Raw genomic sequence first — 11,967 nt, 5'->3', positions numbered from 1 at the left:
TATTAGGGTGTGTTATTATTTTTCATTTTTAGGTAGATTTTTTTAAAAATCTAGGTATTGTATTTCTCGCGTGTTCTAAATTCTAAGATATAAGGGAAAGAGAGGCAAAACGGGATACCGCTAAAATTTTATAAAAAAAAATCGGTCTATCGGTTGACCCTGCAGGCCAGCCCCAAAACTTCCTCCTTGACTTCGAAAATATTCTTGCGAATACATTTTCGAGCTCTTCTTGCTCGAAAATGCTTTTGTATAGGTCGTTGTTTTCGAAAAAACGTTTTCTACTATTTCTCTCATCAACAATATCTTTTTAACGAATTAACCGATTGAGTCGGTGACAATTGACGCGTTTTATCGAGTTCTACAGCTAATCAAATTTTGAAATTGATTGATCAAGTCGTTTTTGAGAAATTAAAAAGAAAATTTTTCTTATTTCTTTCGACAACGGTTTCTCTTGAGCGAATGAACCGATTTTGATGGTTGGGGTGGCATTCGACGCGGCTCATAAAATTTTAGAGTCCAGTCGATTGTAAAATTAATCCATCAAACACATTACAAGTTATCCAAAAAAAAAATTTTTGAAAAAATTGTATTTTTGGAATATCTCTGTACGAGCCCTACCGATCAAGCTCAATTGTAGGAATTACAGGTTCTAGGAACCACAGGTTGTAGGAATTAATAAGCTGCGACGAATGCCACCTCGACAATCAAAATCGGTTGATCCGTTCAAAAGTTACAGAATATTTATTTACGTACATACATACATACATACACTTGGACATCATCGCGAAATTAGTCAGAATAACTTCCTAGAACCTTAAAACGTCAAGATCTGATAGCCCTGATTAAAAAAAATGATTAAAAATGATTTCACACGTTAAATGTCCATAAGAGACAGGATTAGAAATGATTTGAAGGATTAAAAAGTATTTAAAACGATTAAAAAACAAATCATTTTAAATACTTTTTAATCATTTTTTTTAATCAGGGAGAAATTCGGTTTTCGAAAATCGGACCGAAACCAATAACTTCCCGAATTTTTGAAAATTTTCAATTTTCTTAGCGGGAAGCTAAAAAAATACAAAGAGTTGGTATGATTTTGAACACATTTTTCGATGAGTTTTTAACTTCCCGCTAAGAAAATTGTAAATTTTCAAAAATTCGGGAAGTTATTGGTTTCGGTCCGATTCACGAAAATCGAATTTCCATCAGATGTCGACGTTTTGAGGTCCGAGGGAGCTATTCTGACTAATTTCACGATGATGTCCGAGTGTATGTATGTACGTACGTACGTACATCCGTATGTAAATACCTGTATCTTTTGAACGGATGAACCGATTTTGAACTTTAAGGTGTCATTCGACGCGGATTGTCAATATCTTGAAGCCAAGAGAAAATTGAGCTTGATCGGTAGGGCTCGTTCAGAGATATTCCAAAAATAAAGTTTTTTGAAAAATGTTTTTTTTTTGATAACTTTTAATGTGCTCGATAGATTGATTCCAAAATGGACTGGGCTCTAGAGTTTTATAAGCCGCGTCGAATGCCACCTCAACCATCAAAATCGGTTCATTCGTTCAAGAGAAACCGTTGTCGAAAGAATGAAAAAGAAAAAAATTTTTTATTTTTCCTAAAATATCACAAAAACGACTCGATAAATCGAATCCAAAATTTGATCAGCTTTAGAACTTGACACAACGCGTCGATTGCCGCCTCAACCATCAAAATCGGTTGATTCGTTCGCGAGATATCGTGGGAAAAAGAAATGCTAAAAAATGGTTATTTACAAAACAATGGCATACAACAGTATTTGCGAGATCGAAGAGCTTGAAAATGTATTCACAATAGTGTTTTCGAGCTCAACGAGCTCGAAAACAGCGGGAAGTTTTGGGGCTGGCCCGCAGGGTCAACTTATAGACCGATTTTTTTTTTTTCGATAAGAACGGCACATAAAAGTATTTTCGAGCTCGAAGAGCTTGACAATGTATTCACAACAATGTTTTCGAGCTCCCGGAGTTCGAAAATAGCGGGAAGTTTTAGGGCTGGCCCGCAGGGTCAACCGATAGACCGATTTTTAACTTCCCGCTAAAAAAAAAGATGATTTTCGAAATTTCGGAAAGTAATTGTTTTCACTCCGCTTTGCGAAAATCGAAATTCTATCAGATTTTGACGTTTTGAGGTTCTAGGAAGCTATCCTGACTAATTTCACGATGATGTCCGAGTGTATGTATGTGTGTACGTACGTACGTACGTACGTATGTATTAGGGTGATTAAAAAAACAAACAAATTTTTTTTTTCTTCCAAACAGGTTCAAAAGTTTCGTATAGACAAAAAAAGACGCCTGTGAAAATTAGAGCTCTTAATATTAATATTAACATTGTCCGCATTGCTCTTTTCTATTTCCCATAAGAATAACATGGAAAAAATTTTTTTTACGTCTTCTGATTTTTATAAGTAGCTAACGATGCGTCATAGGAATAATTGGCAGGCATATTTTTGTAGGGAATTGAATGCTCTACAAAAAAAGATTCTTATCATTTTTTAAGGAATCGCTTTGTTCAAAAGTTATTTGAGGTTGAAGTCGAATTCATATTAAATTTTGAGATTTTCTTACTTTTTCGGCGAAATTATCAGACCTATTACAGAATATCATCGGACCTTTTCTGTAGACAATTTTATTCCCTAGAAGTTATTTCGAATAAAGTTTTTTCGAATTCCGCATTGTTTTCTGGTTATTTTCATTTTAATGTCATGCTCATAAAAAAATAGTCTTCTGATCGATTTTAAGAGCTTGACATTAAAATAAAAATAACTAGAAAACAATGCGGAATTCGAAAAAACTTTATTGGAAATAACTTCTAGGGAATAAAATTATCTACAAAAAAGGTCTGATAATATTTTGTAATAGGTCTGATAGTTTCGCCGGAAAAGTAAGAAAATCTCAAAATTTAATATGAATTCGACTTCAACCTTAAATAACTTTTGAACTAAGCGATTCCTCAAAAAATGATAAGAATCTTTTTTTGTAGAGCATTCAATTCCCTACAAAAATATGCCTACCAATTATTCCTATGACGTATCATTAGCTACTTATAAAAATCAGAAGACATAAAAAAAATTTTTTCCATGTTATTCTTATGGGAAATAGAAAAGTGCAACGCGGACAATGTTAATATTAATATTAAGAGCTCTAATTTTCACAGGCGTCTTTTTTTATCTATACGAAACTTTTGAACCTGTTTGGAAGAAAAAAAAAAATTCGTTTGTTTTTTGAATCACCCTAGTATGTATGTATGTAAATATTAATAACTCTTGAACGGATGAACCGATTTTGATCTTTGTGTCATTCGACGCGGCTTGTTAATATCTTGAAGCCGTAAAAATTCGAACTTAATCGGTAGGGAGCGTTCAGAGATATTTCAAAAATAAAATTTTTTCGAAAATGTTTTATTTGGACAACTTCTAATGTGCTCGATGGATTGATTCCAAAATGGACTGGGCTCTAGATAAACCGTTGACGAAAGAATTCAAAAAAAATTTTTTTTTTGGTTTTTTCGAAATTTCTCAAAAATGACTCGATAAATCGATTTCAAAATTTGATCAGCTTCAGAACGATAAAACACGTCGATTGCCGCCTCAACCATCAAAATCGGTTAATTTGTTCGCGAGATATCGTGGGAGAAATAAATGCTAAAAAATGGTTTTTTACAAAACAATGACATACAAAAGTATTTGCGAGATCGAAGAGCTCGAAAATGTATTCACAATAATGTTTTCGAGCTCAACGAGCTCGAAAACAGCGGGAAGTTTTGGGGCTGGCCCACAGGGTCAACTTATAGACAGATTTTTTTTCTCGTATTGCTTCTATATCTTAGAGTCTAATTGATTGATCGGTCCGAAACTTCCAGGAAAGTTGATGACTAGCAAGCTCTTTCGATTGCCGCAATAACCGATCCGGTTAATCGGTTAATTAGTTACGAAGTTATCGAAAGTTTACACATATATAAATACACACACAAACATACATCCTGTTTAGAAAATTTCGTAGAATCCATTAGATTCTCATAAATTCCCATCGAAATTTTATAAGAATGAATGAGTTCTATAAGAAGTGCTATAGTTAAGCATATGATATATACAGCTATAAAAATCTATCGGATTTTTTAAGCAGATCAGTCACATAGACATAAATCTGAAAATGGTCAGATAACTTCTTAGGACCTCAAAATGTCGACATCTGATGAATACTCGATTTTCGAAAATTGGACCAAAACCAATAACTTCCCTGATTTTCTGAAAATTATCAATTTTCTGAGTTGGAAGTTTAAACGAAAAAGTTTTTTCTTAGATTTTTTGAAAGTTCTTAGAAAGGACTCAGTGAATCAATTTCAAATTCTCATCAGCTCTAGAACTTAATGACACGCCTCGATTGTTGTGAGAACCATTTCAATCGATTAATTCGTTCAAGAGAAATGATTGGAGAAACTCGGGAAAAAAAAGTTCATGTCTGACCATATATGAGCATTCATATAAGGTCATACATGATCATATATCAAAATTGGCCATGTCTGATCATACATGATTAGATATGATCATATATGATATATATATAGCTTTGACAAAAATTATTTAAACTAAAAAAAAAATGTTTTAATTTTATTGTTTATTAACATTAATTGAAATTTATTTATATATACACTAATGGAAAAAATTAAAGGATCAAAAAAAAATTCTAAATTTTTAGGCGATTTTCAACAGGCTCTAACTTTGAGAGAAATGGTCGTACAAGAAAAGAAAAAAAAGGAAATTGTAGCTCCAAGTATCTACTTTTTGGATTAGAACTTTAAAATTTTTTAGCGTCAGCAGTTTTTGAGTAATCTTAGAAAAACCAACGACAAAAAAATTTTCTTGAAATTTTTTTGAAAAAATTTTTTTTTTGAAAATTTTGTTTCGAAAAAAAAGTTTTTTCTCTTTTGGAAATTTAAGCACTGTCTGCAATAAAATTGTAGACAAAGCTCCGAAGAAATGTTTGTTTTCATCTTGTTAAAGATTATGAGCTTTTCAGAGCAAAAAACGTGATCCTTTAATTTTTTTAAAGATTTGATCGCGTAAAACAAAAAAACGGCTGGTTGGATTAATCTGGCTTTCTGCAGGGTTTTTGTGGACATATTGAACTGTAAAATGCACAGTCAACATTATCGATTTCCACAATATTTTCGTTTCAGCGCTTGATTTTCCAAAAAACCACAAAAAGCTCTTTTTTTGTTGCATTTTTAAATTCATCTGACGATAGGAAAAAATTTTTTTTTCGAAAAAGCAATGACTAATCATTGAAGGGAATTTATTCAAGTTTTTAAAACCCACCATTAACTTTCTGTGCGATCATTGGTTTCTGAGATATCGATAATCAAAGACAAAAGGATCCTTTTCCATTTGAAGACCGATATCTCGGCGAGAAGTGGACGTATCAAGGTCCATAAAAAAAGAAATTAAAGCTGAATAATGAAGGTATCTGATCCTCATAGTGGTTAAGCAAAAATAATTTTTTCCACGCCCGGAGACCAAAAAAAAAATTTTTTCAAAAAAATTTCAAGAAAATTTTTTTGTCGTTGGTTTTTCTAAGATTACTCAAAAACTGCTGACGCTAAAAAATTTTAAAGTTCTAATCCAAAAAGTAGATACTTGGAGCTACAATTTCCTTTTTTTTCTTTTCTTGTACGACCATTTCTCTCAAAGTTAGAGCCTGTTGAAAATCGCCTAAATATTTAGAATTTTTTTTTGATCCTTTAATTTTTTCCATTAGTGTAGTTATTGTTCACTCATTATTAATTATTCTATCGACGAAAAAATATTCGGTATTTTTCTGGGATTCGAACCTGGATCCTTTGCGTATCAGTTGAAGTTTGTACCATTCTGCCAAACCATGAAAATAGTCGGCACTATTCAATAGGTTTATAAAGTGATCTTAGAAATCTCAACAATCATTACGTTTATATCGATATTTTACATGGTATTTGAGAAGTTTAAGTTTTCTAATGTAGAATGAAAAGTTTTTTTCATTTTCAACAAATTAAAAAAATAATATTTAAACTTGAGGTTTCATATTTTTACTTCCTGCTAAGAAATTTGAAAATGTTCAAAATTAAAGAAAGTTGTACCCCTCGTGGACTCGGGATTACTCCGAAATCATGGTGAAATTTCGGGGAAATCATAGTGGAAAGGTAGTGAACCCATAGTGAAATGACAGTGAAATCACTGTAACTTTGTGCCATTTGCTTACTGTGTGATAATTATCATCCGATGGTAATTTTATGATGATTTCACCATCGATTCATAGTAGAATCACAATAGCATAACAGTCAATTTACAGTAGTATAGCTGTAAGTTGACAGTAGTATTACTGTGTATTTACAGTGATTTCACTATCAGTTTATGCTGGATCCGCAGTGCTTCAGTCATGCTTTTTCAGTAATAATACCGTGATCATACAGTGATTTTACAGCAGTCTTACTATAGATTCTTCGTGAAATCACAATAATATAGCTGTGAAATGACAGTAATATTACTGTGATTTCTTAATCATTTAATCCTGGATCTGCTTAGTTTTCATCGAGATTTAGGGGCAATATTGAGATCCTATATTTATTGATTCAAAGATAATAATAATAAAATTAATAATAATATTATAACAGCAACAATAATCCTAATCTTGGTTTTTCAATAAATAATTTTTCTTGTTTAAAAAAATTATTTAGTATCCCTTTGTACGACTTCATGTAATTTCTCTGGAGGATTAAATGCTATTTTTTTACCCTCGGTAAAGAAGGAATTTTATTTTTTTTTAACGCATGATGGGACTCGAACTGCCGACCCTTCGATTGAGAGTAGCTTAAGTCATGTACTTTAGCCCGCTCGGCCACCACACGCATTCGGAACTAAATATTTAATCTGTTACTTCATGCTATTCAATACTATATATACTCAAGACTAAGCTATAAGAAAAATTATTTTATTAAATACTATAAAATTAAAAGAATTCGATATTTATAAAAAAATAATTTTTGCCTTCATTTGTAAATCATCAAGTTTTCTTAATTTAAGAATATTTTATTTTAAATTATGATAAATAATAAATATTTACTATTGAAATATTAATCTAAATGATGTTCTCTTTATTTTTTGCAGTAGTTTAAATTCAATTTATACAGTTTTGAAAAAAAAGTTATTCAATTTTTTTATTTATTTATTTTTTTTTCATAATTCTGAAGAATTTTAGCGTCTTAAGCTTTTATAAAATTAACTAAATTAGATAATTACAGATAAAGTTTCGCTCGGAAATTCCTAAAATAGCTAAATTTATAATAAATAAAATACATTTGTGCCCAAATATTTGCTAAACTTACAAATAATTATAGGAGCATTTATGAAATAATTGATATTATTTCTTTTTTTAATTCCATTTCTATCGATTAATGACATTAAAAATTCAAATTTTGATTTTGAAATTGGATTAATGATAGATGTACCGTATCAGATCACTATCAAAGTAGAGTTAAATCATGGAGAAAACGCTAATAATTTGCTGTGAAAATATCATAGAGTCACAGTGCTAATACTACTAGGTTGTCATGGGATCACGGTAAATTCATGGTTAAACCACTATAAACTGACTGTGAAACTATTGTAAAGTCACAGAGTTAACACTATCAGATTACTATGGAATCACAGTGAATTCGTAGTGAAATCACGATAAACTGACTGTGAACCCATGATAAAGCCTCAGTGTTACCATTGTTGGGTTACCATAAATCGATAGCTGATCGACAGTAAAATTATCATGAAAGTATGGTAATTTAATTGTAAACCTACAAAAGAATCACAAGTGAAATCACTATGGAACTACCATAAAATTACTGTAAAATTACTATATAACCAGAGTGACGAAATGGCACAAAACGACTGTGAATTCACTATGAAATTACCATCAATACACAGTAAACTTACGGTAAAATTGATTTCACTGTGATTTCACTGTGATTTCACAGTAACCCCGAATCCGCGAGGGGTAGGTTTCTGTCCGATTTTCGAAAATCGAGCCTCCAACAAATTTCGACGTTTTAAGGTCCTAGGAAACTATTCTGTCGAATTTCAGAATGATGTATGCTTGTACCTATGTACGTACGTATGTAAATATTCTATGACTTTTGAACGGATCAACCGATTTAGATCTTTGAGGTAAAATTGGAGAGGCTTGTTAATTCCGAAAATCGGATCATGTTTTTAAGAGATATTGTTGTCGGAGAAAATTCAAAAAAAATTTTTTTTTCAAATTAAGTCGAAATCGTTCAACGTAACGTAAACACAAGAACTCAGTTTTGCTATTGTTGTAGATACGAGGTATTGCAAACTATACTTACAGAGGTATTGCAGTATCAATCAAGATATCCCAATGAAAAAAGATTTCATACAATTGTATAAAATTATATATAAATTGGATAGAAAAAATGGCCCGATCCAATTGCATACAATCTGTATAGAAATAGTATACAATTCTATACAAATTGTATACAATTCTATATAATTGCAATTATATAGAATTGTATATAGTATGTGTTTTTTAAAATATTTTTCTCTCATTAAATTCTCTCATTTAAATATAGTGGAAACCTAAACATGCAAACATGCAAATAACTTTCTCAATAAGATAATTTATAGATAAATTGAGAAAAATATACACTAACGCAAAACTTAAAGGAGCAGAAAAGTTTTATAAATTTTTTAGTGATTTTTGGAAGGCTGTAACTTGGTGAAAAAAAATCGTATCGAAAATTTAAAAAAAGCATTTTATAGCTTGAAATCTCTAGTTTAGGTGTATTTTTTTCAAAATTTTTTAAAAGCTCCGATTATTGCGCAAACATGAGAAATACCGCGAGGCAAAAAATTTCTAAATTTTTTTTTTTTTTTTTCCGAAGAGCCCACAAGGAAATGACAAAAAAAATGAAAAATTTCCAAAAAATGTCAAAAAAAATTGAAACTTGTTTTTTGTGTTCTAAATTTTTTTTTTGACATTTTTTGGAAATTTTTTATTTTTTTTGTCATTTTCTTGCATTTGCTGAGTTACCAACGCAAAAATTTGAGAAAAGTCGAATAAAAAAATTTTTTTCATTTTGATTATGATTACACAATTAAAGGAACACAACTTGCTCCTTTAATTGTTTAGCTAAACTTTGATCGATGATTCCCAAAAAACGGTTCGATAGATCAATTTAAAAATTTACAGGGGTCTTGGGGGTACATTAAGCTAAAAAAGTCCCTGGCAACATTATTTTTTTTGTCGATATTTGCAGAGTAGCGGTTGATTTACTAAAAAACCAAAAAAAGTCATTTTTTTGTACTTTCTTCTAATGGATGTTAAAAATAAAAAAAAATTTTTTTTTTCAAAAAATGATAACAGGGTCTTGTAGGGAATTTATTCGGTTTTAACGCCGCCCTTCAACTTTCTGTGCGATCATTGGTACCTGAAATATCGAAGATCAAAGCCAAAAGGATCATTTTCTGTTTGGAGGCTGATATCTCTGCGACAAATCGTCCTACGAGGTTAAAGAAAAACCAAATTGAAGCTGAATAAATTTGCTAAACGATGTATGCATTCGTTTAGTTGAAAGATTTTTTCCGCGGTCCGTGGGCTCTTCGGAAAAAAAAAAAAAATTTAGAAATTTTTTGGCTCGCGGTATTTCTCATGTTTGCGCAATAATCGGAGCTTTTAAAAAATTTTGAAAAAAATACACCTAAACTAGAGATTTCAAGCTATAAAATGCTTTTTTTAAATTTTCGATACGATTTTTTTTCACCAAGTTACAGCCTTCCAAAAATCACTAAAAAATTTATAAAACTTTTCTGCTCCTTTAATTTTTTGCATTAGTGTAGACAGCCCGAATTATATTCTTTTTATTTTCACGGACAAGTAAAAAAATTTTTATTTGTCTTCATGTATGTTCATATCTGACTTGGTTACATCTGACCATGACATACATGACCGTATATGATCTTATATAATTTGTGTATAAGTTAGAAGAAATTTCTTTGCCTATATATATTGTCGTATATGAACATGTATGACTCATATATGAACATGTATGACTCATATATGATTCATATATGATCATATATGGCCATATCTAATTATATATAGCCAGATATGAACTTTTTTTCCTGGGAAGAAATGGTAAAAAACGGTTTGATTCGACTATCTTTAAATTGACCAAGACGATCAATTGAAAAAGTATGTCAACTAAAAGTGTTTGGTAGGATTAAAAATCTAAATCTCATTGAGAACTCAATGACATAACTGTCACGAGCGGTTTTATCAAAAGGCACAGTCTCAGGTTTGTAAGACTTTTTGCTAGCAGATAAGGCAGCACTGGTAATTCATTGATACCGTGCATGTGACGAAGGTCGTACTTGCTGAGTAACATTACGGTGCTAAATGTATGCATTCTTAGGCAGCTTAGGACATGCTGACACAACAGGAGATGTATAAGCGTTTTAGAATGGTCCTTACACACCCTATACACTGTCTTTTAGCTGTATCTAGAGCACTTTGGCACAATACTCGAGAGTGTTGATGTCACTATTCTGGCAAGCTGACATATACCTTTCAGTTTCAGACATCAAGCTATCTGGCATCAGTAAAGAAAAGTTTAGTATGATCAGCAGACCCCCTAGTAGCTATCTTAGTCAAGATCTTTAATTCACAATATATATAGAAATAATATTTCACTGTATTCTCCTTGACTTGCTCAAGATTTGCTCCTGAATTGATCAATATAGCCATTAGGGCCATAGTCATTATTATTATTTTCATTTGATTTTATCATTATTATTATAATACTGATTAATGTGTTGGATTATCCGAAGATGCTTAAAAAATAAAACTTCATTAGAGTGCTTAATAAAAATAAGCCAAAGAAGTCTTATTTATTCCGCGTCTACATAAGTAAAGATATTCGCAATGACTTGATTTCCCCATTTTCGAATGGAATTCATAGTCAATTATTGCAATTATTTACCTGGAGGTACGCAATTCGCAGCCCATTTTACCCAATTGTCAGGAGCATTTACGGAAAAAAAATAGAATAATAATGGATTCGTATGTTTGTAGTCAATCACGATTATATTATTCCAATAGACTTGGATAGTATTATTCATCCACCTGTGACAGAAAAATTGAGAACAATATACATCGATAATGTGATAAGACGTTCGCCATTTTTGTTATTATTTATTGTATAAGCTATTCACGCACTGTTCAGAGCAGCACATTTCTTTGTTACAGGTTATCTAAGGACCTATAGTTATCGAGAGAAATAATCGTACGCAACCCTGATTAAACAACTGAATTCGATCGAATTAAACTGAATTAAATTTTTAATTCTATTTAATTCAGATAAATTCTGTAAATTCGGTACCTAACTTAAAATGAATTCTTTCTAATTCGGCAGGAAAACCAGAATTTGTCCAATTTAAATAATTCTATTCGGTTTAATTCTGATTAATTCGAAAATAATTCTCCAATTTCTGGTTCTGAATCCGAATTGAACTGAATTAAAACGAATTTGAAATTTTTAAATTGGTTTTATTCTGTTTAATTCAAATTCAAATTTTCAATCCAGTTGAATTCTGTTTTGCAGAATTCGACAGAATATAACAGAATTAAAAATTTTAATTCGGTCGAATTCAGTTGTTTAATCAGGGATATTTCTCCAGTGAGAGCTGCATGTGTGGTATTCACGGCTATAGAAGAACCTAAATCGATCCACCATTTAGTTGCTTATCATTGGTGTCCTCTCATACCATCAATTGAAAAGTATACGTAGCTGGGTTGCATGAGCGATACCGTGACAGCTTATACGGGGTGTATTCCACTAGACGTTCACAATGCTCCAAACGCCTCAAAATCCTATCGAAATACA

General features: G+C 31.2%; 1 protein-coding gene across 1 annotated transcript in view; it reads right to left on the bottom strand.

Moving 5' to 3' along the window:
- The window catches only part of LOC130672619 (uncharacterized), a 169,100-nt gene that overhangs the window by 50,445 nt on the left and 106,688 nt on the right, over positions 1 to 11,967 (bottom strand). The window contains exon 16 of the mRNA XM_057477258.1: positions 11,065 to 11,207. Coding sequence (XP_057333241.1) covers positions 11,065 to 11,207 — 143 coding nt within the window. The remainder of the gene's footprint in view (positions 1 to 11,064; positions 11,208 to 11,967) is intronic.

Source organism: Microplitis mediator, chromosome 8 (genome assembly GCF_029852145.1).
Source record: "Microplitis mediator isolate UGA2020A chromosome 8, iyMicMedi2.1, whole genome shotgun sequence".
NCBI classification, from domain to species: domain Eukaryota; kingdom Metazoa; phylum Arthropoda; class Insecta; order Hymenoptera; family Braconidae; genus Microplitis; species Microplitis mediator.
Note: the sequence above shows the minus strand (reverse complement) of the source record. Positions and strands in the feature narration are given on the sequence as shown.